General features: G+C 36.0%; 1 protein-coding gene and 1 long non-coding RNA gene across 2 annotated transcripts; both read left to right on the top strand.

Moving 5' to 3' along the window:
- The first annotated feature begins 3,659 nt into the window (after positions 1-3,659).
- Positions 3,660-7,094, top strand: LOC133854442 (uncharacterized). The gene is made up of 3 exons (XR_009896814.1): positions 3,660-4,073; positions 5,779-5,880; positions 6,811-7,094. It is a non-coding gene; the product is annotated as an uncharacterized LOC133854442 (long non-coding RNA).
- Positions 7,095-11,821: 4,727 nt separating this feature from the next.
- LOC133853934 (receptor-like protein 15) lies at positions 11,822-15,889 on the top strand. The gene is made up of 2 exons (XM_062289955.1): positions 11,822-12,176; positions 13,980-15,889. Exons 1-2 carry the CDS (start codon positions 11,822-11,824, stop codon positions 15,887-15,889), a joined length of 2,265 nt encoding a protein of 754 aa, XP_062145939.1.
- Positions 15,890-27,684: the final 11,795 nt, after the last annotated feature.

Here is a 27,684-nt window from a genome sequence, read left to right as displayed (position 1 = left end):
ACATTGTTAACCCATAAGCTTAACTTAGGGTTATCCACAATAATATCTCACTTTAATAAAATACCTAAAACTATTGTCTATGAGAAACTTACCACAAACTCACCAAGCAGTGACCAATGCTCGGGGTGCTCTAGGCAACTCCAAACCACACCAAACCTAAAGAAAATACCAAGTTAAACTCATTTCTATAAAATTTAACAAAAACCTCTAAACGATACGAGTTTAACTATTTACCACAAAACGTTTAGTCAGAACGTAGATCGGGCTTCAAGGATTACGTTATCGAAGTCGAATCTGAAATTGAACGGTTGGATTTCAAGATATCATAGTTTTTGAGTGAAAAACCGTGAAGAAATAGTGAAGGAAACCATTGATAATGAAGGAAACAGGTGTACTGCCCCTTTTAAATCGGTTCTCGTCCGGACGGCCATCTCCAGTCGTCCGGACGCGCGCCATTTCAGACAGATCGTCCGGACAGGCATGAGTCATCGTCCGGACGCGCATCATTTAAGAAGACGTGCGCCGCTCGTTGCGGACCGTCCGGACCCTATAAAGTAGACGTCCGGACGCGCGTCATTTAAGAGAAACGTGTACCGCTCGTTGCGGACCGTCCGGACCCTATAAAGTAGATGATGGACGCGCGTGGAATGAGCGTCCGCCACGTGGTGATAAGGTACCGTCCGGACGAGCCTGTTGAGTAGTCCGGACACCACATTAATTTTATTTATTTAATCCCCTTTTGCATTTATTCAATTTCTCCTACATTCTCACATTTTTTTCTCCTTTTATAATCTAATCTTTGGTCCATAAAACATTATCTGCGCGTCCCACTGTATTTCCTAGTCGTCTAGTTAAGTGTAACTGTCTATCCCTATAAATTTTATTCCCAATTTTTGCCCGATAATAATCGGGACATCACAATTAGCTCTTGGTAAATTGTGGCTAATATAGTGCTCGCGTGACTAAAAATAAAAGAAAGGTTGGTTCTTTGTGAAAACTCAGTTAGTTTTATATCACTAAGGTCTTAGTATGTTTTATACTAAGGCGGTGAACTCATTCTTTCACCTATGCGGATCTGGATACCACCACAACCGTGTAGATGAGGTTTCTTGGTTGCAGGTACCGTGGATGTAGATGATGACCAGTTTGCTTAGCGTATGGGAAGCTATGATTGGAGCATATCGCGGCAGTCATATGTCAGACTCATGGGTAGTCCGCATTTTTGGGTATTTTGTTATGGCTCGTGTCCTATGGGGCATGTATTTGCATAGCCTGTATTTTGGGTATGTAATTATAGTAATATGTTTTATAAGCTTTAACTAGTTAGACATGTAGTTGGCTCTTGTTGTAATTAACTGTTATGTATTAGATGTATTTCCACTTATGATATGTGTTCTGCTGCACATTGATTATTATATTCCGCTGTTAGATGTAACTTTGATAATTTGGTGCATGTTATGGAACATGTGCCATATGTTGGCTGAGCGACACGTAGTCGGGACACTGCTATGACTCGTTTTACGTTTTGTATAAAAAAAACGGGTTGTCACAGTGCCGGTCATCTGGTTAATAACTGGCAGTTGGTAAAAATCGCAACCGGTTGTACGCCCCTACCTAAAACGGAATAAGATCCTCTCCATTTTCAAATGAAATCTATGATATCCATTTTATGGTCAAGATTTAAAGTTAACATATCTAATGATGTATATGATTTCACATTATTTTAAATTTTAAAAGATGTGCCAACATTGACTTCATATACACTATTAGATGCACTAACTTCAAATCCTAACTTTTCATTTAAAATGAATAGTATCCATTTTCATTAAATGAAATGAAGAGGATCCTATTCCACCTAAAACTACAAAAGGATAAAATATTCCATGAATAGAAATAAAACAAAAGAAACAAAATATGGAAATACTTGGTGGCTACATAAGCCGAAATATGAAAAGATCCTAAAGCTACTAAAGAGTAAAATCTTCTAACATAGGAAATAAACAACGAAGGAAAAATATAATAACTAAGATAATTCTTGATGACTACATCAATCTAAATATGAGAATCTTATAGAATGGAAATCAGGAAATTTTTAAAAAGTTATTATGCAGAATATCTTCAAAATCACAATTTGTCAATAGTCTCTTCTTTCCTTGAACGACATCTGGTAACTGACCATTTCCTGTGTTGCTTAAATATTCTTGATATGGTATATTAATATGATATCTGTTATGGATGTAAAAGAATCAATCTTATCACCACATCATAGACCAATTAATTAATTCTCGGGGGTACTAAAAGTCCCGCCAGTAATTTCCCACTTATGCTCGTCAGTCGTTTCCCACTCTTCATAGACCCGACCGGTAGCCTTTTCCTTTTGTACTTCCACAACCAGATATTAGTTGTCCTCATGTCCACTTTGTGCCGATGATACAAAATGTCCCACTTATGTAGTTTACTCACCGAAACCTATTGTTTGGTTCCTACAGTAAAACCTTTTTCGTCCTGGTTTGCTAATAACTCTTCTGTATAGCTCTTTGTCCAACGGTAAGATTGTTCATGAATAAGCCCATTTGTTAACAATCCTGATGTCAAGACGAGCCCCCTTAGTAATAAGAGCATCTCGGGAACAAGATGGAGTTCTTGTCCTACATCATAAAGCGATCAAAATATCTAAGCTATTTGGATCTACGGAATAATAAATTAGAAGGCGTTATTCCCTATTGTCTTGGGATGATTGAAAACCTTCAACAACTTTATCTATCGAATAATCAATCACAAGGGGTTTGATCATTTTCTACTTTTGGCAATGCTTCAAGTCTCTAATGCCTTGATCTTTTGAGTAATCGCTTTCATGGTAATCTGCCTCAATCAATATTCTCCAAACAAAGTAAGATTATGAATTTTGATGTTTTAGGCTGTAAAGACCAAGAAAATAAATAAGGAATTTAGTAATTAATAAATTACATTTATTAAATAGATGACACACATAATTATATTCTAGGTAATAATATTTATGTTATTGAAAATAAAATAAGTCTTAGGTAAAATAATAGAATTACAATAATAATAATAGCGGGTTTTAATGGAATAAATAATTAATTAAATGAGTAGTGAGTAGTTAAATTAAATGTAGGGTTATATATCAAATATTAAATGATAGGATTAATAGATTTGGGGTCGTGATGTAATTAATCAAAATTAAGAGTTTTAAAAATAAAGAAATCTTCCCCTGCCATGAATCAGTATTTGGTAGGCTGAGAAAATGGGCTTGTTTGTCAAGCTCTTGTACATTACATGATAGTGCTGGTCACTATTCACATATTTTTTATTTTATTTTTACATTTTCTAATAACAATCAACATCAAAACATTCTTACTTTTTTCACTTTTTATATCACATCAATAATTTTTTATTATTATTCAAATAAAAATATTCACTACAATACAAAACTTTTTCACTTTTTTATACAAATTATTTTTATTTTATATCACATCATCACTTTTTACTAATTCCAAAATTAACAACCCACTACTCTGTTCTGTTTTGTTCGTTACCAAACAAGCCCAAGATACCCAAGATAGCATTTTCTTCTCCCAACCACTCCAACAATGACACGAGTCCCTCTCCCCCATTCTTTCTTTTCTTTTCTTCTTTTCTTTCTCTCCATCTCACGCAGCACCCTCTCTCTCTCTCTCCCTCTTCTTTCTTTTCTTTTCCTTCTCTTTTCTTCTTTCATTTTTCCCTCAACCCACGCACAGCCCCCAGCCTTTTTCTTCTCCTTCCCTCTCCTTTTTCTTCCTCTCTTCTCCTCCTCTCCCGCACGCTGCATCTCTTCTCCCCGTTTCTCCGTTCGTCCTTTCTTGTCCTACCCACAGCAGACCGTGAGAGACACAAAGAGTTCGTATGAGAGATCAAATCGCGAGGGGCTGAGATTGGGAAAGAAGCCGAGATGCAGAGAATCTTTTAGTGGATTCTTGGCCATTGGTGTGCGATTTTGGAAGCTATGGTGGCTGGGCCACCGTCGAGTCATGGGAGGCAACGGCTGGGCGGTGGATTCCGGCTTTGATTCGGTGAGACTCCTATTCCCTTCTCTTTGATTTTTACCTGGTTTCCCTTTGATTTCTCTATAGAACCGAATGAGTCTTCCCTTGGGTTTGATTTTGAGGGTATTTGAGTTTAGACAATTTATGTTGCTTGGGTGTTTGTTTTAGCCGAATGGGTTTTTTGGTGTTTTTGCTGGTTAATTGGTATCGATTTGTTTAGGGATTTGGTTGCAATTTCTGTTTAGGGTATTTAGTTGCAAAATTCGAATGGGTCTCATGGGGGGTTTTTGTTGAAAATGGTGTAGGTTTTCTGTTTTAGTTGTACGGATTGCATGTGTTTGGTTGGAAATTATTTGGAATTGGTTCTCGGTGGTGGATGCTTATGTTGGTTGAAATTCTGACTTGGAGAAGGATGGGGCGATTTGGAGTAATTTATGATGAAAAGGGTTGAAAATGTAAAGCTCGAAGTTGTTGGTGTTAGATTTGTGAGTGTTGGGTAAGTGTTGGTTTGTGGAGTTGTTTTGATAAGTTGAGACTCGTATGGGCTAAATGACTTTGTGTTGATGGATATTTTGGTGCGGGTTGATCCTTAGGCACGATTGTGGCTACTGTTAATTGTTTGTGAATAAGAAAGGGTTAGGTATGATGACCTTGAATTGAAAGCAAAGTATGGGGGTCATATAGCGAATGAGCATCAAGAATGAATGTAAGGTATAATATTGCAAAATGAATTGATAGTTTAGTTTGACTAAGTCATTAAAGATCGTATAGTCTAGAGGATGCGGACATTTAATTAAAATGATAAAGTAAGTAAATAACTAAATGAAAAAAAAATACAAGAATTTGTAACGAGTGAATCAAATAAACATAGATAAAGATCTAGATGTTGTAATAAGCGTAACTAATATTGGAATAGAATTCTTAAGAGTTATAAGCTAATAGCAAGTTGATTTTAAGTATAATGCTTGGCTTTGAGGTTTATGTATATGCCTCAAGCTTTAATAAATAAATACATTACAATATGTGATTATAACCTAATTTAATAAGAGTTATTAGAATAATAGGTTAAATAAGATTAAGGTCTTATAGTCTAAAGCTACTCGGATGATTAGAAACTAAGGATAAAGTGTTAAACATAATAGTAATTGCATTTAAAAAATGAAGAAACGAAATAGTGTTGCAAACCTAAAGTCTAATATTTATATCATAGGGGACAATGATTAAGATAAGGATGTCAAAGAGTTGTAAATTATCCATGTAACCCTAAGACAACAAAGATAAATTAGTTAGGATGTAGAAGTACATAAATGTAATTTGAATCCAATATGAGGTAATTTAGTAACCAACTCACCTATCCATGTACACAAAGTATTTAAGTGTATCATCGGTTAGGTTTATGTATATATATATATATATATATATATATATACGTATACATGCATATGAGTTAAATATATATTGCTAACTTATAAAATAAGTAATAAGCTATAAAAAGGGATTATCAATGATAATGTGATATAATAATAATAAATAAGCCAATAAAATAATAAATGTATATCTTAATTAATAAGTATGATATAATAAGAACATATAACCAATGATTAACCTAATAATAATTTAGGATACCTAGCTAGCTCTAAAAGCGAGTGATGCAGCGTGTGAGCACGCATGTAGTTTTTGTGTCATAGAGTATAGGTTCAATAATATAGTTTAATGTTACCAATGTTTGCAGAATCATGTCCGGATTGGAGACTTTAATTGGTTCTCCAATGTAGAGTTCAAGTAACTAGAACACGGGGGGAAATGTTGGAGTCATGAGTCCTATGCAGCCAAGGTGAGTATTATACTTACTGAGAAATATTATTTTCGTATATGATGAATTGCAAAATATATATTGTTTTACAAACCTGAACCAACTGTATGTTGGTTATGATCTGTTTTGGATGATTTGAATACTTTGAGTATATTGAAATTATAATGATGTTTTGAAGTATGAATATGATATGTGATTTTAGAGTGAGTATAAGTTGGAGATTTAAGTTATGCAAATTGTCTAAGAAATGATATGTTGGATTGTTTTTGTTTTATAAAGAAAGTATGTGTTAAAGACATGATTATGAAATTAAATGTATAGTATTTAAGCATGAGCATTGAGCATGAAACATGAATGCATAAACGAACTATTGGGGGACCTACGCCCCATATGAACATACGCATGAACTATTGGAGGATCTACGCCCTAGAGGGACTTACGCCCCATAGGAATACAACAAAAACTTACATGAGCATGTATAACATTGTTTTTATGAGTGTGATATTTTTATGTTATGAGTAGTTTTGCTAGACGTAATAATATGCATAAGAGTCTCAATGGGAAAGAACTTATGTATATTTCTATCGGATGGTTGCATGATTTAAATACCATTGTTTTCTAAGTCTTACTAAATCAAAAGTAATATAGTAGGTGATGATGTATGCAGTTGTTTCCAACAATGAAACTTCTACGTATAAGCTCAGCTGCGTAGTATGCTTTAAATGTTTTCTATTAGTTGGTGTTTGCTATATCAGTTATGGGGGCTTTCAAACAAAAGTTTATAAAATTGGTAGCTGTTATAGTGTATGCATGACTAAAAAGGAAAAGTTGGTTCTTTGCGAAAACGCAGTGAATAGTATACCTCTGAGGTCTTAGTGTATTTATTTATGCTAAGACAGTGAGTTCATAATTCCACCTATACGGATGTGGCAAACCCCAACAACCGTATAGATGATGTTCCTTTGGCTGCAGGTACTCTAGTATAGTTAATGGTTTGGTAGCAGTGTACATGAGATGTTATGACTGAAGTTCGTCGCGACGGTCGTAATTGCTGGACCATGGGTGTCCACTGTTTTATAAGTTTGGTATATTTCTTGTGACGCTTGTATCACATATTCTTTGTAAAATCATTCTTTAATGCAATTATTACATTGATAAGCCTTAAACAGATAGATATTATGGCTCTTTTTGTGTAATTACCAATTTATGTATATAGATGTGACTTTTGCTGTTCAGATTATGTTTCCTACTGTATAGATGTTATTAGATGTATTACTCTAATTATCAGGTACATATTATGATGTATGTACCATATGCTGGCTTTGCAACATATCGTTGTGCTATTGTGATGACTCGTTTTTATGTTTGTAAAAAAAAAAAGGAAAAAAAAGAAGGGTCGTCACACGGGCAATTAGATGGGGTTTTATCATCTTCTACTTTTGCCAATGCTTCAAGTCTCAAATTTCTCAATCTTCCGGGTAATCGCTTTAAAGGTAATCTACCTCCATCAATATTCTCTAACCAAAGCAAGATCAAATATTTTGATGTTTCGGGCAATCAATTAGAAGGGGTATGTATTGTCATTTTCTATTTTTGCAAATGCTTCAAATCTCAAGTACTTCGATCTTTTGAGAAACTACTATTTGGAAGTTGAGATTGAGTCTCCCTCGTGGATTCCAACCTTTTTGCTAATTTATCTTATCTCGGCGAATTGCACACTCAACAAGAAGAAATCACTGTACACTTAGCTAGTGCTCATTAGGGGGTCAAGCATCCTAAGTTTTAACGTTTAATTGATATCAAATTGTGTTATTGAGATATGTTTGTTTTTCATTGTTTTGAACCTTTAAAAGATAGGCAATAATTAAGTAAGCTCCAATAAAACTTGCTTTTAAAGATTATGAAATAAATAGAAATTATAAAATAAATAAAGAAAAATTAAGAAAAGATTTTGTCTCCTGAATATAAATATAAGAGAACATGGTTTTTTAATACGTTTTCACAAATAGAGCAAAATTGTATAAGAACTAGATGGTATAATCACATGAATGAAACAAGAACAGATATATATTTCTTCTCTTGGTTTGAACATAATTATGCCAAAATTAACATTAGAAAAGTTAATACTATCAGTAAAGTTAAAAATAGTCTGATAAAATTACAAACTAATGAAATTATTCATGAAGAATACCCTCCTAATACATCAATAAGCCTTACGCATAAAGAATCACAATTAGTTGCTTTTCCTCTTAAAAAAGTAGGTATTAGTAATAATATCATACAGCAGAATAATTTTACAAATATATGTTTTTTTGATAAGTAAACCAAAAAAATTAGAAAGAATTGAAAATCAAGAAAAAGAAACCAAAAGACCTTTATTATATGAAACTCCTCCAAATTCACAATTTTCTTTTAAAAATAATAATACAGAATTATTAGAAGGAATTTCTAAAAGAGTTGATACTTTTAAAACAAAAAATCATGCATCCACTTCAAATCATAATAAAGAAATTTTAACCATAAAAATATCACATGAAGAAACAGAAACAGAAGTAGATACTGAATCTTACATAGAAAAATTACAGTCGCAATTTAAAAATTTAAATCTAAATAAAATGACTTCAGAATATTATAATGGTCCAGAAAGAATGCCTAGGAATAATTACAAAGGAAAATATGTAGCAAATACTTCTATAATTCGTAATTGGTATCCTAAACCCACACCTCCAGATATATATATATATATATATATTTTTTTTTTTTTTTGCATGATATAACATTAAGAGTACTATTAACTTTAGGAAATTATGAACAAAACCCATCCATAATTCCACCCATTCAAGTAAAAAAAGAAAAAAAGAAAAAAGAAAATAGAATGTAACAATTTTGGAAATTATGAACAAAACCCATCCATAATTTATTGCTAGGCAGTGGGTCTATGATCTCCTCCATTTCCTTCTTCACACATCAGTACTTCTCCTGGATTCAAGGCATAAATCATGGGAATCATGAAAAGGGGTTAGACGAGTACTACATGTCAAAATAACGTGTCACTAATTAGTGACGTGTCAAAATGGCACGTCAAGAATTGGTAACGTGCCAAATTGGAATGGAGTAATGATTCAACACTACCCAAACATACAACTTTTCACTACCTTACCTATGTGGTAAGGTGGTTCTTCACCTTAATTTATTTTTAAAAAATAAAAAAACTCAAATAGTAGTGCGGGGCTACCTTGCCATATAAACAAAGTGGTGAAAAGTTGTATGTTTGGATGGTGTTGAATCATTACTCGTTGGAATGTCACTAATTCTTGACATGCCATTTTTTGACACGTTATTAATTTAGTGACGTGCTAATTTGCGATATTGGAGATTTTTTTTTTTATGTGTAGTGGCTAGTGGGTGTATGGACGGTAGGTTTTTTCATAGAAAATGAGGGTTTAGGGAGGAGGAGAGAAGTTTCCAAAAAATATGACCATTACATAATATAAAAGTGAACTGTACCCAACTCCCTTTGAAATCGTGAACGCATGGTCTACGTCCTTTGAAAAGAAAATCTAATATTGTTTCTACCATCATACAAAAGCCTATTTAAAAGAATTTGTGTAGGCATTATAACTCAATACTTTTGGTCTACTTTACGTGCTTCTTGGTTTGGACAAAACGGAGACTTAATATATATATATATATATATATGAACTACTTAAATATTACTAGTACAGTAGTGCTTCCCCCACCTAGACATTTAAATATACTAGTTTTGGCTAAATCTTTTACGTGCTTCTTGATTTGGGGTCTTGGGTGATAATTTGAAGTTTAAAAAGAAAGAAAAAGAAAAGGAAACCAAAAGTAGTTGAAATTTTGAAGCTATTTCCAATACACACACTGCTCTCCTCCAGAAAATGAGCGCTTCTGCGCTTGGATTATTCAAGACTTGCCAACAATTTAATATCTTTTCCGTAAAGAAAATCATACACTCAAAGGAGCCATTAACCAATCAAATGTCCCGAAGACGACCATTGCTTTCAAGTCTTGAAATGGTGTGAGCTCTTACGTCAATGTGCAGGAAGATGGATAATGGGAATTGAGAAGAAATTTGCCTTCATAAACACATACCTCTATACCGCGAAGTGTGATGGGCCATAATTATTTCTCCTGGATTCACGGCATAAATCACGGGAGTCATGAAAAGAGTGTCCCCACTATCCGAGTCCGGACGACGACCATTGGTTTCAAGTCTTGAAATGATGTGAGCTTTTACGTCAACGTACAGGAAGATGGATAATGGGAATTGAGAAGAAATTTGCGTTCATACACACATACTGGCCTCTATACCTTTGATCAATTGGATGGGATAGATATATAAATTTCATAGACACATACGTGCTTCTTGGTTTGGGAAGATGGATAATGGGAACTGAGAAGAAATTTGCGTTCATACACACATACTGGCCTCTATACCTTTGATCAATTAGATGTGATAGATATATAAATTTCATAGACACATACGTGCTTCTTGGTTTGGAGTCTTGGGTCATAATTTCAAAGTTCAAAAAGCAGCTGCATTTTCGGTCATACATGTAGTAATTTCCAATACACATTACAGCTCTCCACAAAATGCGCACGTGGATTAATATTTCAAGACTTGCCAACAATATTGCATTATATATATATATATATATATATATGAACTACTTTTGACTAATGCTATACGTGCTTCTTGGTTTGGAGAAAACGGAGACTACTTTTGACTAATGCTTTGCGTGCTTCTTGATTTGGAGAAAATGGAGACTACTTTTGGATAATGCTTTGTGTGCTTCTTAGTTTGGACAAAATGGAGATTTAATTTCCAATTGCCAAATTGGGTCTTTACTCTTTAGGCATAATTTCAAGTTTAAAAAGCGGTTACAATTTCCAAAAAAAAAAAAAAAAAAAAAAAAGGAAAAGGAAAAGGAAGAAAAATGCTCAAATTATGTGCAGCTGACAAAAGTTAATGTAGAGTAAAATCCAATGGAAGGTGATGGTATATATACACCTATATTTCATTTGAGCACTCGCAATTAAGCAAGAGTCTCCTTTTTTTTTTTCAAACCATGAAGCACTCCCAAGCTTAATTAATTTACCCAAAACTAGTTCATATTCATATATACCAGCTCATAACATGTGTTATGTGTGGAATTCTTTTTTATAATTTAATTTAAAAATTTAAACACATTTTAGAGAAGAATTTAAAGTTTTGGGAATTCGAAATAGCCGAAAGTCACAATTTTGATTGCTGCAATATTAATTATTAGTAACATATTTATCTTATATCTATACATATGTATGCATACGTGATACATGTATGTGTATTATGGTAGAAGCCTAAATACAACGCATTTTAAGGATACTCAGAAGGTCAAATTTGCCCAACATTGAATATCCAGTCCTTGTGTCTCAAAAAAAGAATATTTAGTCCTCCTACGTTTATGCACATTATATATACGAAAGTAATTCTTACACAACAAACTCACATGGAGTAGGACCCAAGTGGTGGATCCCACTCACATGAATCTCACCCCATATGAACGTGTTGTGTAAATATCTTTAAATATCGGGGTTGTTTGGTAAAGACAGGTACATAACAGAGTAGTGGGGTTGTTAATTTTAAAATTAATAAGAAATGATGATGTGATATAAAGTAAAAGGAATTTGTATAGAAAAGTGAAAAAATTTTGTATTTTAGTGAATTTTTTATTTGAATAGTAATAAAAAAATTATTGATGTGATATAAAAAATGAAAAAAAGTGATAATGTTTTGATGTGAATTGTTGTTGGAAAAAATGAAAAAGTGAGAAAAAGTATAGTGCATAGTGCATAGTGCCAAGCACTATCATTTCTCTTATATATAAAGGCAGCCACAACCATTCATTTCCCTAAGCTGCCTTTTGATCAGATTTTCATCGGAATCTGTTGAGAAATGGAGACTTGTTTTGGTAAAAATGTCATTTTTGTTTGGGTTGTGGCCATGGCTTTATCTCCTTCGGCTTGTGGTCAAGGATGCAGCAAACAACAGACGAGAGCTCTTTTGGAGATTGCAAACTCCACAATTAATGGTTCATCCCTTCTTGCTGGTTGGGACGGAATGGATTGTTGTGAAGCGACTGGAATCAAGTGTTCGGGTAGAAATGGGGGAGTTAGCACAATATATTTGGACGGGGAGTACTACGCTTCATCAAGAAGTAGATGGTATCCAAATGTAAGCTTGTTCACCTTATTTGATCAACTCCAAGAACTCTCAATTGGTAACATGCAAATTGGAGGAGGGCTTCAACGTACGTCACAACTCTTACTTTCCTCTTACTTTCTTCATTTACTTTTATTTGCGCTCTCACCTTCCAACTCAATTCATTTTGACTAATTCCTGAAATTCTAAATGAAATGTTATGATAGAATGATTCTGATGACTCGCTAGTCTACAAATTAGGCTTCATTTTATATTTCTTAGCCAATAATTTTGGGGATAATTGCACCGGAGGTCCCTGTGGTATACCATAATTATTTTTCACTCCCTATGGTTTAAAAAGTTCACTGGAGGTCCTCGTGATATGCAATAATTACAAATCGATCCCTGGCGTCAAATTCTGTTAAAATTTTTAACAGATTCCGTCAAATGCCACGTCAGCGCCACGTGTCGTCATCGTATTGGTGACACGTGGCGCTGACATGTCTAATTTTAATAAAATAATATAAATTTATTAAAAAATAAATAAAAAATACTTATTTTTTTTTAAAAAAAAACAAAAAACAAAAAAAAAAAGAAAAAAACAAAAATGGGAAAGGGGTGGCCTGGCCACCCCCAAAAGGGGTGGCCAGGCCACCAACAGCCCATGGGGGTGGCCGCGCGCCACCCCCAGAGGCCGCCGGCGGTGGCGCGCGGCCACCCCCAGTGGCCGGGGGTGGCGCGCGGCCACCCCCAGGCCATTGGGGGTGGCCTTCGGGCCACCCCTAGATCTTCTAAGGGTGGCCCGATGGCCACCCCCGGCCACTGGGGGTGGCCGCGCACCACCCCCAGAGGCCACCTGGGGTGGCGCGCGGCCACCCCCAGTGGCCGGGGGTGGCCATCGGGCCACCCTTAGTAGATCTAGGGGTGGCCCGAAGGCCACCCCCTGGGCCTTGGGGGTGGCCGCGCGCCACCCCCGGCCACTGGGGGTGGCCGCGCGCCACCCCCTGCAGCCACTGGGGGTGGCGCGCGGCCACCCCCAGTGGCTGGGGGCGGCCAGGCCACCCCCAAAGGGGTGGCTGGGCCACCCCTTCAGCTTTTTTTTTTTTTTTTTTGTTTTTTTTTTTTGAATTTTTTTTATAAAAAAATAAGTATTTTTATTTATTTTTTAATAAATTTATATTTTTTATTACGATAGACACGTGTCGCCATTTTATTGGCGACACGTGGCGCTGACGTGGCATTTGACGGAATCTGTTAAAAATTTTAACAGAATTTGACGCCAGGGATCGATTTGTAATTATTGCATATCACGAGGACCTCCAGTGAACTTTTTAAACCATAGGGAGTGAAAAATAATTATGGTATACCACAGGGACCTCCGGTGCAATTATCCCATAATTTTGACTCTCATACCTTGAGATCTTGTAGAGAGAATCCTACGTTATTCAGAGTTCCCAATACATCGTTTGGTTTCAAATACTAGCTAGCGAATTCTTATACGTTTTTTTTTTTCTTTTTTTTTTTTTAAAAAAAAAAAAATTATTTGGTACATGCATATATAGTTTATCTGAGTCTTGATAAGACATAATACATTATTACTTTCTGTCCTCAATATTCTATCTCTCATTAAACACACAAGTTCACATTCTCAAATTCAACTGCATCCCATAAAATCTCATTAACCTATCTATAAAGCAAGATGCAACTACAAGTGCGAAAATTAGATTGTTCATTATTTTGGTGCTGCTGTGTTTGCTTTTTAAAACCAATTTCACTAAATTTCTTTTTAAGACATATTTACTCACTAGTCGCACCTACCATTTGTATTTCTATTTTAATTCTATGCCTTTTAAGCATATATACAAATTACTACATTGGAACTCATTTTTCACACTTAATCACTTTGATGCAGCTTTTTGCGAACTCAAGGGATTAAAACATCTTTACTCTTTGCGTCTTTGGAATAGTAGCTTGGAAGGCGTTATTCCCTCTTGCCTTGGGATGATTGGAAACCTTCAAAAACTTATTCTATCAGATAATCGTCTTTATGGTAATCTACCGTCATCAATATTCTCCAAACAAAGCAATATTGTGGTGTTTGATGTTTCGGCCAATCAATTAGATGGGGTTTTATCATTTTCTACTTTTGCCAATGCTTCAAGTCTCAAATCCCTTGATCTTTCAAGCAACTACAATTTGGAAGTTGAAACCGAATCTCCCTCATGGATTCCAACATTTCAGCTAACTTATCTGAACTTGGCAAATTGCAGCCTCAACAAGAAGAATGGTCATGTTTTCCCAAGCTTTATCTCCGCACAAGATTCCTTGGAATGGCTAGACTTGTCTCAAAACTTAATAGAGGGAAGCATACCTTGTCAGTTGCTATTCAACATGAGTATCAAAGGTTTATCCTTGAGAAGTAACAAAATTGATGGTTATCTTTTTCTTGGTTGCTTTGCTAATAAAACTTCATCACTTCAAATCTTCGACATATCAGACAATCAGGTCAAAGGTTCTATTCCCGAAAATATTGGACATCTTTTGCCAAACTTATACTATGTTGACATCTCCTCAAATGCATTAGAGGGCATCATTCCTTGGTCTTTTGCTAATTTGTCTTTTCTAGCATTAGACCTTTCTAATAACATGCTTTCAGGGACAATACCGCAAAGTTTGACTAGAGATGGCACCCCACTGGTATATCTAAATCTATCAAATAATAAATTGAAAGGAGAAATGCTCCCAAGAGACTCCAACATGACAAGTTTGGAGTGCTTACAATTTAGCGGCAATCAATTTGAAGGAATGATCTCACCCGCGATATCAAACAGCCCCTTTCTAGAAATCCTAGATATTCAAAACAATAACTTGTCTGGTAATATTCCAAAGTGGTTGTATGATTATCCTTTCTTGGTGGCAGTTCTTTTAAGTGGAAATCACTTTGAAGGTCACCTACTCCGAAGAATGTGTCAAATGGAAAGTTTGCAAATTTTCGATATCTCTGATAATCATATTTCAGGAGGTATTCCCTCCTGCCTTGATAACATTACATTTTGGAAGAAGAGTTCTCCAAGCTCTAATGGCTCAAACCTTTTCATAGAAAAAGATCAACTATATTACCTGGTACATTCAAGTAGATGGCCTAGAGGCTGCTTTAAATTAGAAATTAAAACGTCCTTGCGAATAAAACATAAGGTATATGCTTACGAAGGTATCCCACTCTCATTGGTGACTATAATTGACATGTCATCTAACCAATTGACAGGTAACATTCCTTTTGAAATGGGAGAATTGTCACAGCTTCGGTCCTTGAACTTGTCGAATAATTTTCTAACAGGCCCCATTCCAAATTCTTTTAAAAACTTGAAAAACGTGGAGAGCTTGGATCTTTCCCACAACAAGTTGAGTGGAGAAATCCCTTTTGAATTTGTTGAAGTGACTTCTCTATCAGTATTTAGTGTTGCCTATAACAATCTTTCCGGAAGAGTCCCATTTGAGCGGCAGTTCTCAACTTTCGAGACGCAATGCTATGATGGAAATCCAAATCTCTGTGGAAACCCTCTGAAAAGAAACTGCTCAAATACAAACCAACTTGAACATGGACATGAGGATGAAAAGGAAGAGACTAGAATAATCGATAGCCCTTTATTTTTCTATGCATTTGTTGTTGTCTCTTATGCATTCGGATTTTGGGTTTTCTTTGGGATCCTAATCATTAAGAAGAATTGGAGGCATATCTATTTTAGAGCTGTGGACAGAATTATTGAGTCATGTTTTGAAATACTCTCCAAGTATCGGAGATTCACAACCATATATATATGAACTTCAAAGTTCAAATTAATGCTTATCTTCGATAAAGATGTTGTATTTTGAAGTGCTTCTAGGTTACACTTGGAAATAGTTGTGTACAAGTTGCAAGGGTTCTAGAATTTCATTCTAGCCTAAAATTTCATTTTCATGGGAATTGTTGCACCTTAAAGAATTTGAAATTGATTTAGCTTAGTTTAGATTTTGGTAGGAATTGTTGTTGATTGAAGAATTATGCTTAATGCTTTGCTAGCAATACATCCAAACTTTGCCATGACCTCAACTACACCTTTTTTAAGAGGCAAACCAAAATTATCTATTAAAAAAAAAAAGAAAAAAGAAAAGAAAAGAAAAAAAAAGAAGCTATTGAAGACCACACATTTTTTGTTTTTGTTTATCAAGTTGAATTTTTAGGAGACACACTTACACAAGCCTCTCTTTCGTTTCACCAAAGTCTATTCAAACTTGGTGTTGTAGCCACAGAACTTGCTTTGGCCTCAATGTAGAAGATCCCAAATCTTAAGTATTACTTGAATTAGAATCACAATAATGCCCATGCACCTTGTTCATCTGATCAATCAACGAGTGCTTTACATCTATACCAATTGCTGAAGTTTCGCAATGATTTATACCAAAGTAAGTCATTGCCACTGGTGAATTTGGATTGCTTAAACCATCTTCTTCCAAAATATCTCTTATCCTAGACAGTATGCTATAGGCCAAGTTTCCAATAACACGGGAATATGCTTCTAGAATTGAATGCCCAACATCGAACAAGAATTGAGAAGGAAAATTATTGCCAAATCTCTATGAAAATGTATTTCTATAGGTCACTTTTGATTAAGACATTTTATCTGTGACGACCCTTTTTTATTTTTTAATAGAAACATAAACAAGTCCTCACAGTGGCACGACGATGTGTTGTAAAGCCAACATATGGTACATACCCTATAATATGTACCTGGTAAATCAGAGTATAACATATATCTAACTATGCAGTGGAAACATAAACTTGAATTGCGAAAATCACAACTTATACATCTATCATAAGTTATTTACAATTAAGAGACATTTAACATCTATCTGTTTAAGTCTTATCAACATAATAGTTACACAACAGGAATGGCTTATACAATAACAAGTGACACAAGCGTCACGAGTCATAAACAAAACCTATAAAACAGTGGACACTCATGGTCCAACAATTACGACCGTCACGACGAGCTTCAGTCATAATACCCCAAGTGCATATCTATAACACCATTAACTACGACTAGAGTACCTGCAGCCAAATGAACATCATCTATACGGTTGTGGGGGTTTGCCACATCCATATAGGTGGAATTATGAGCCAATCATCTTAGCATAAATAATTACACTAAGACCTCAAAGGTATATTATTCATTGACTTTTCGCAAAGAATCAACTTTTCATTTTTAGTCTTGTATACACTAAATCAGCTACCAATTTTATAAATTTTTGTTTGAAAAACCCCTATAGCTGATACAACAAACACCGACTAATAAAAACATTTAAAACATATTATGCAGCTGAGCTTATACGTAGAAGTTCCATTGTGGGAGATAACTACATACATTTTCACCTACTATAATACTTTTACAATTGATGGCTAAATGCTTTTAAATCAGTTATGCAGATTATCATGAAAACAACTATAGGAGACCTGTAAAAGCATACACTATATATCAAATCATGAAAACATCACACTCATAAAAACAATGATATACATGCCCAATTGCAAACTCGATCCACAACCTATGCCAAAGGGGATATATGCCCATTAGTCTTTAATCCTTTGCCATAGGGGATGCTAGCCCATTGGTCTTTATTCCTATGCCATAGGGGATGCAAGCCCATTGGTCTTTAATCCTTTGCCATAGGGGATGTTAGCCCATTGGTCTTTAATCCTAGGCCATAGGGGATGCAAACCCATTGGTCTTTATTCCTATGCCATAGGGGATGCAAGCCCATTGGTCTTTAATCCTTTGCCATAGGAGATGCTAGCCCATTGGTCTTTAATTTTATGCCATAGGGGATGCAAGACCATTGGTCTTTATTCCTATGCCATAGGGGATGCTAGCCCATTGGTCTTTTATCCTATGCCATAGGGGATGCAAGCCCATTGTTCTTTGCTAGCCCATTGGTCTTTTCCAGCACAATGCTTTATGCTCAAAACCATATACCTTTGCTTTTCAAGAACTATGCCTTTTAACACATGCTTTCTTTATAAATCCATAAACAATTTAACACATCACTTCATCAATCAATATTTTCGTAATTTAAATACAACAACTCACAATCAAATCCTTCAAATCAGTTCAAATCACACTTTTCAGTCACACATCATTTCTCATAAACATCATTGATATATTTCAACATAATTGAAATTACTTAATACATCCAAAACATATTATCTACATATAGTCGATTTAGATTTATAAAACATCATATACATTTTGTAATTCATTAATATATGAAAATAATAATTTCTCAGTGAGTAGAATACTCACCTTGGCTGTATTGGACTTTTGACTCAAATATTCCCTTGGATTCTAGTTACACGAACTCTACATTGGAGAACCAATTAAGGTCTCCAATCCGGACACGATCCTGCAAACATTTATGGCATTTGATTATGCTATTGAACCTATACTCTATAACACATAAACTACCCGAGTGCTCACACGTCGCATCAATCGCTTCTAAAGCTAGCTAGGTACCTTAAGCTATCATTAGGTTAACCATTGGTTGGAGCTTCATATCTTATTTCGCTTATTACCCATAAGACACGTTTACTATTTGTTAGCTTAATTATTATTATTGTATCACATTATCATTAATAATCCTTTTTATATCTTCTTGTTTATTTACCAACTTAGCAATATATATATATATATATATATATATATATATATATATATATATATATATATATATATTTAAGCTATAAACATGTATATGCATATGCACACACACACACACACACACACACACACACACACATGTAACACTTTGATGTATGTTTTAAATAGTACTCGCAAGCGCACGAATCGTTTGCAATATAGTGTGTGCAAGTGCGAGGTCGAATCCACAGGGAAATGGTCAAATATTGGTGTCTTGTTTAATCAACCTCATTTTAACCTAGTTCCAAAGGTTTGAAGATTGATTCAAGAACAAAAGACTAAAAGAGATGGAATGAAATATGCAAATTAAAAGGAACTAAGGCTAAGGAATCCACCAAACCAAATCCAACAACTCACACTCTTGGTTTCCACTTGAACACCCAAATAACATTAAGCTTAGGGTGTCATTCAAGTTTCTTAACCATAAACCCGAGAACCATTAAATGAATCCAACACTTAGACAAATCACAAAGAGTACCAGTTGAAATCAAAACATCCAATGTATCATTCAATCACAATGGATATCATCATTCAAACTGATAAAACAATGTATCCATCGGTTGAAACACATAAAATGTCCTATTTCCACCACTAACCACATTCATTGCAAAAGATAAAGCTTTAAATGAATGGAACTTGAACAACTAATATGATATATCATTAAATGTGCAAGTGGTACAGCAAGATTGTGAGTGTCATCAATGGAAAGGTTTCATCCTCAACCTTAGTTGAGGTTACTAGCCTTTCATGACTAAGAACACCACAAGAGAATGATGAACAACCATGGAAATAAAAGAAAAGCTTTACAAAGAGAAAGTGTCTGAGAATAAAACTACTGAAATACACTACAAGATGCACGAAATTAAACCTATCTACTGTTTTTCTGCTCTATTCTCCTCTTCTAACAAGGAGGCATGGCTATGGCTTTTATAGAAGAAAACTAGGGCTAGAAATCCATGTACAATGACTCATCTACCCTCCTCTAGGGTTCCTCTCTTGCTAGAGACAACCAAGAACACAAAACCAGCGTGTTCTGCTGCGAAAATCAGAGGGAGGACTGCTTTTTGGCTTCTGATTGGGTGTTCTGGCGCGCTCTGCAAAAGCAGTTTCTGGGAAATTTCGATCGATCGACTTCGGGCAAAGTTTCGATCGATCGACTTTTAAGTTCGATCGATCGACTTTTCAGGACCTCCGAATTTCCAGTCATTTCTTTATGAAATTTGCCATTCCTCTCTTATTGTCCTACAGAAACAGAAAACACAAAAACTAACCAAAACATTAGAAAATAACAAGGCTAAAGGTCTAACTAGTGCAAATCAAGGGGTCCAAATACACAATATTTGGCACTCATCACACTTAAGCCTAATCTGATGACACACTAAAATACTATGTGTACATGGATAGGTGAATTAACTATTAAGTTGTCACATAATGAATTCGTATTATATTTACATGTTTTTATAAGCTTACTAACTTATACTTATTAACTTAGGGTTATATGAATAATTTACCACTCTTTGACATTCTCATCCTAATCGTTGTCTACCATGATATTAATCTTAGGCTTTAGGTTTGTGACTTATTTCGTTTCTTAATCTTTAGATACAACTATTAGTATATTTAATACTTTATCTGTTATTAGCAACAACCATCTAGGTAGTTTAAATTATAGAACCATCTAGGTAGTTTAAGTTATAGAACCTTATCCTTATTTAAGGTACTAATTTAATAACTCTTATTAGATTAGATTATAATTCTATTTGTGACATATCCGTTTACTAAGGCTTGAAGCATATGCATAGACTTCTAAACTAGGTATTATACCTATTGTCATTAGTTCATATCTCTTAGGACTTATATCTTGATATTAGTTATGTTAATATTTCAATATTTAACTCGCTATTTATGTTTATTTGACTAACTCGATTATCAATTCTTGTATTTCTTTTACATCAAGTTATTTACTTATTTTATTCACTTATTCCCTTGTTATACTTATCCATTAACTCTTTCAAACCTAGAACCTTAGTGGTTTATACCTAAAATGTTATCTTAATATCTTTAATTATATTAGACCAAAATTTCATGGTCTATTTATTAGATCGCTTTACCTATTCATTAATTTATTCTTTCTTTATACAAATGTATTTTCTTTACTTATATTAATTTATCTCCATTTATATTAATTTAGTTTATCATTATTACCTAAACTTCATCCTAATCGCTAAGCCATCACATTTGGCCATAACAATTCCAGTCATTACCAACACCCAATCTACAACAACATCCTAAACAATTAGAACTCTAATCAATTAACTACCAAATTTGGATTCAACAACATACACCCATCAAAGCCATAAAACCAACTCTAAGGATACCAATCCTAACCAATTTCAGCACCCATTCCAGAACATTGAACACCCATTACCACCACTAAAACTCAAGGTCCTTTAGCTAAAACCACAACAATATTATCAACTCAAAGCTTTAAGAAACAAAGTACCCGAAGATATCATCCCTCCAAAATTACTCCCAAAACTGAACCAAATTCTGAAAATTATCAACCAAAACAGGGGAAATAAATTCAAGCTTTAAAACCCACAGATTCGGTCAAGCTTTCATGGGAACCAAAACCAGAATTTCTACAACATACCTACACGGCTAATCATAAGAACACAACCTAAATTTCAATTAAATCATGGCCACTGTCAATCAACACACAACCCATCAGTCCATAGCAAAACAAACTATCTCCATTCTCAACCATTCGGCCATAAACCTAAAATTTCCAACACCCAAAACCCAACCATCACCAACACTTCCAAAATCCACCACAAACCAACCCAAGAACTACTACCCAAACCAGAACAGAGCAATGGCAAAAAACTACCAAAACCGAAGCTAAAAGACCCAAAGAAAAGCAATACCCAATCGACAAAACTCAACCCAATCGTTGTAAATCTAAACTAAAATTCGTGTTATATAAGCAATGGGTTATGCAAAAATATATGGAAAAGCTAGGGATTATACCTTCTTGACATCCAAGGATGAAAAACCCATCGATCGGTTCCATCTCTTCCTCTGTTATGTGCCTCTGTCCTAATCTGCCCTAATGCTCTTAGTTGAGGATGGAGTGGTCTGTTTCGGACCAATTGCTTGATACCAGGGCTCAAGGAATTATATGAATGCCACGTCTTCCACTACGCAGCAGCTGATGGGAGTGCATACTAGTTGGATCAGGGGCGTTATTGTAATTAAGGATGTTTATATGGTCGTTAATGTCTTTTGCATTTATATTGTATTTTTGCATTTCCCTAATCTTGTTCTGCATGCTCCTAGAACGTGGAATAACCCAGTAGAGTAGTGTGTCAATTTATGCGTCAGTTAGTAGAAGTTGGGTCAGTTTGTGTTAGTGGGGCAATATGACATAGTGGAGAGCAGCCCACTCTCGGTAGCAGTTATTTTGTTATTAGTTTGTATTTAACAGACTTGGATAATGACTGAAAGACCACAAATTGGAGTCTAACCATATAGCCGTGTGCTTATGAGTTTGGAGGATTAGCCCCTCGAAGTGCTAACTTTATCTACTAAATTATCTAGAGCCATAACATCCTCTCACGGGCTGTACCATTCTTGTCCGGGTCTCTATATCTCTCTACCTCCGCGTCTTGATCTCTCACGGCTGGATGGGTGTGAGTGTGTGGCGAGTTGGAGGTGAAATGGGGAGAGATGGGTTACTGTGCGGGATGGAGAAGGAAGAGAAGAGAAAGAAGAAAGAAGAGAAGAAAGGGAGAGGGGGAGAGTAATGTGCGGTCAAAAGGGAGAGGAAAGATAGAGAGAAAGAAAGAGAAAAGGAAGAGAAAGGATAAGGTGGGTCATGTGTCGCCTTGTGAGTGACTGGGAGAAGATAGAGTAATCTTTTCTTAGCCATTTAGGTGATGACACGTGGCAAGATAGGATTCTCTTTATTTTTAAACCCCAACTTTTACTAATTAGATCTGAACCCCCATTTTATTAAAATCATATCTTTTAACAACTAATATTTAACCCCACATTTAATCTAACTATATTTTTACTAATACAAATAATTATTTATTCTCTAGGATCCATTATTATTATTATTTTTTATTATTTCCTAAAGACCCATTATTAGTATTTTATTATTCCAATTTTCATTATTTTATCTTAGACTCATTCTATTTCGATAATATAAATATCATCACTTAGAATATAATTATTAGTATCGTCTAATATAATAAATATAATTTATTAATTGCTAAACTCCCTATTTATTTTCTTGGTCTTTACATCCTCCCCTCCTTATAAAAATTTCGTCCTCGAAATTTGCTAACAACATTTTACTAGTATCACTTGTCTCTTCTTTGTATATATTTATCCCAAGTCTAAGTCATTTCACTAAATCTCTCCTCCTTATTTCACAACTCATCTATCATTTATTGTATCAACTCCTAAAATCATAATGGGGTCGCTTCAATTATCTTAAAATTTCAGACTCTAAACCGTTAAATTAGTCACAGACACACATTTTACTCTATTTAGACGCGTAAAAGTGGCATGACAGAGAAGTCATACCCGGGTTTACATGAACAAATGAGGAAATCGCTCCAGCATTTGTTGCTTAAGCACCCATGTGGCTTCCTCAACACCGTGATTTAGCCATGGAATCTACACTAATGGGATGGTTTTGATCCTTAGTTAGTGTTCCCTACGATCCAACACTTGTATGGGCAACTCTTCAAAGGTCAATTTTGGTTGAATATCCAAAGGCTCATGACATGTGAGGGATCATGAACACATTCTCACCACCGAGACACATGGAATTTGTCATGAATGCCTGCCAAACTAGCAGGGATCATGACCCTGTACGCTATAGGGCTCAAGTTGTATGATAGAACATCTTCCTATCATAAGCTTTCAGCACTTTGAATCCTCAATGTTGCCTATATTTAAGTCTATCCGCAGAGAGACTTGGTGATAAGTGTGAATTTCATACACTTCACTATAGAGGTAATTCGAGGCTTGGCTCAGACTTAAGCCAAACACCCTAGTGTATCCTCTCAAACACATTTTTATTTAGTAGTCATTTATTAAAATAAGGTATTTTAAAATTATCATCTTTATTATTTTTATTATTTTGCCCGTTCGCACCTTGTCCGGATGCCAACATGCAATCTCATATTCTATTATATTTTTAAATGTTCTTTTACTATTATTTTAGTTACTAGTAACCTGTTTCACATTAATATTTTATTATCTTAACTCATACCTATCGGTCAAATTCCTTGAGGAAACGTCTTTCGTCATCTAAGTAGTTATCTTGGCTGATGGTCGTCTCCTTGCTATGGTTTCGTCTTCGTAGCTATAGTTAGGCCGCTTCCTTGAATTGGTCCCATACAATGGTCTAGTGCTTTTCCCGTTGACTCGTAGACAATGACGTTCACCTCTTGTTCCGAAGGGACTCGTGTAACTATCGAACGTATGACTCTCTAGCTGAATCGTCATCTCTCAAGAGAATGGTATTTAGTCTACTCTCACGAGAAGCTCTCTCTTACATTGCCTATAGCCTAACACATCACCACTAGACTCTTCTAAAAGACTAAGCGACTCTACTCCTAGGCCTAACAAATATAGTGTTACCAACAAGTGGTCACGCATACATTTTAACCCAAGGGTTGTACTCTACCAACACAACTCCACATTACGTGGACGGGACAAATGATATGTTGCACTTGAATCCATTGAGATGCATGCAACACTTCCGAAAAAAGGAAGAAGTGATTGTCTAGGTGGCATAGTCTGTCTACACAGAACTATGCTAAATAAGCAATACAAATCCTGACAGATGCATTACAAGAATCATGCAATGCACCCAAGGAACTTGTTTAAATTTTCTTATCTTTGTTGAAGCTTTTAGAGTCCTAAGGCTATTTTGTTATACCTAGACTCTAATACAAACCTAGACTTCCGCCTTTCTAACAAACCCTAGATCTAACTGCTATGATATTATCCATGTCAAAAGACTTTTCTAGTGCAAATAGATTAAAAACAGAAAAAGCTATTACATATGAGCATGTAGGATCATAGCAGAGGTATCAAATTAATTATTTCTATTAAGCAAATAAAACTTTTTCATACCTGCTAGATTTGTGATGCCATTAGACAAAGCTAAAGCAGTGGTTTGGCCCTTGCATCCTCCTGTAACATCTTCACCTAACAACGAATTTGCAAATTGCCTCCATATCTGAAAACTGAATGGCATAAGCAGGTTTCTCTTTGACATAAAAATGTTGGGGGCTTTGTGAGAGCTCCCATTCATCATAACTCTGTTTGTCCATCTTCATTGTCAACCACTTCGAAGAAAATGATCCGAAAGCATCTTTGCTGGATGAGCAGCTTGAGCCGCCATCGTCCAAGCTAGGAGTAAGTTACGTACACATTCATCCCCTCTCCTTGTTCTGCTTTCATTTTCATAAGATTGATTATTGAGAATGCAATTCTCAAGGCCATCGTATGTCATTGATACGTGCGTTTTGATGGAATGGATGAATAATGGAGGAATGTGAAAATATAATGGAAAATATGTTGATAATGAACTATTCAAATTCAAATAAACTCTAATCCTAATATTAACTAATCTAATCCAAATGAGTTGCAATTCCATTCCAACTCCAACTCCACCTCTTACTCTAATCTGACTCTATCAGTCATTGTTCCTAAAAGATTCCATTATAGTTTTTATTATGATCAACAAGTTCATTTTATTTTATATCGATAAGTAAAAAGAAACTATAAGTCCATTTAAAACTAATCCACTATCAATAACTTTTTATCATCCAAGGAACAAAACCATCGACTTCCATCCAGCAACACTTTGGATTATGTGTTAAACAATCACATATTTTTGGACTAATTTTTTTTTTTTTAAAAAAAATTCATGAAGAGAGGATCAAAAGTTTGAGATTTGGCTTATAGCCCCAAAATTAAGGATGTTTTCATAAATACACAAGAAAAAAAAACAAAAAACAAAAGATCAGGTGAGTTAAGTGAAGTGTGTTAGTATGTTGGTCTCATTCTGGACAAAATCCCTTGTGTGTGTAAAGATGCTGTAAACAGGGACTCCACTATTCAGAGCACTCTCAGAAGACTTTGCACTGCGTGAAAGATCAAAGATTTTGGTTCCCTGTCAGCCGTCTGGACGCCCATCTAACCATTGTTCCATCCGTCCGGACGACGTGCCATACCGTTCGAACGCCAGTCAGACCAAGCATCATCCGTCCGGACGACGTGCATTTCCGTCCGGACCCTCCATTGTGTCAAGAAGTTTCTATCCAACTTGCATCCGTCCGGACAACTCAGCAGCACGTCCGGACGCCTCTCGGTACTCGACCAGTCTCAGATTCTTTCCAAGTTCCGATAAAGGAAAGATTGATCAACCGTCCGAACGATGTAGTATCCCGTTCGGACGCGCGTCTCCTTAAGGCAAGAATCACAATTCAAATATCACCGTTTAGACGTCAGTCAGCCTTGGTTCGGACACGCGTGCAACTAATATGGAAATTGCCAATTCGACTTCAACCGTTCGGACGACTGCCTCTCATGGTCCGGAGGCGCGCATAGCAGATATGGAAATTGCGTGTTGAAGTTCAGCCGTCCAGACGCTCATCCCATATGGTCCGGACGCGCGAAGCCTTATAAGGAAATTACTTGCAGCGGATGTACGACCGTCTGGACGATGTACCATCCCGTCCAGACGCGGCTCTTAAACAGGAAAGATTTCTCAGCGAAATTTTTGGAAAATCCTGTCGCACAGTTGTCCGTCTGGACGGCCATGACCACCATCCGGACGGCACCCAGTTATATTTTTCCTGACGCTCATTTGAGCCCCCAGCCTATAAATAGAGGCCCCTGGGCATTGAGAATTGCAAGAATTCGGTATTGAATTCCACAACTACTCAGAGATGTTATTTTTCCTCTGAAGCCATTGCATGTGTATTGTTGCTGCACTACATCTGAAGTCTATCTTAGGGATTGGCTCTAAGGTAAAGGATTCCATTGAAGACCCCTTCAGGTAGGAGACCTGGTTACGAAGTGTTAGTATTTTGGCCTCATTCTGTGTTTGGACAAAATCATTTAAGTGTAAAGATGCTGTAAACAGGGATTCCACTATTCTAAGTCTACAAGTCAGAAGAATTCAAGTTCCTTGTCAGCCGTCCGGACAATCAAGCCATCCCGTCCGGAAGCCCATCTGTCCACTGTTCCATCTGTCCGGACGACATGTCATCCCGTCCGGACCTCCAATACAGATCAGCATCATCCGTCCGGACGAAGTGTTCATTCTGTCCGGACCCCATACTGTATCGAGAAGTTTCTGTGCCAGCTTGTATCCGTCCTGACGTTTCAGCAGCACGTCCGGACGCCTCTCAGTACTCGATCAGTTTTCGATTTCTTTCCAAGTTCCAAGAAAGGGAAGATCAATCAACCGTCTGGACGATGTGGTATCCCGCCTGAACACGCGTCTCTTTAAGGCAAGAATCGCAATTCAAATATCATCGTCCGGACGTCTGACAGCTATGGTCCGAACGCGCGTTCATCAAAGAAGGAAATTGTCGATTCAACTTCAACCGCGGACGACTGCTCCTCATGGTCCGGACGCGAGCATTGTAGATATGGAAATTGCGTGTTGAAGAATAGCCGTCCGGACGCTCATCCCCATGGTCCGGACGTGCGAAGCCTTATAAGGAAATTACTTGCACCGGATGTGCGACCGTCTGGACGATGTGCTATCCCGTCCGGACGAAGCTCTTAAACAGGAAAGATTTTCTAGCGAAATTTTTGGAAAATCTTGTCGCACAGTTGTCCGTCCGG

This window comes from Alnus glutinosa, chromosome 13 (genome assembly GCF_958979055.1).
Source record: "Alnus glutinosa chromosome 13, dhAlnGlut1.1, whole genome shotgun sequence".
In the NCBI taxonomy this organism is placed as follows: Eukaryota; Viridiplantae; Streptophyta; class Magnoliopsida; order Fagales; family Betulaceae; genus Alnus; species Alnus glutinosa.
Note: the sequence above shows the minus strand (reverse complement) of the source record. Positions and strands in the feature narration are given on the sequence as shown.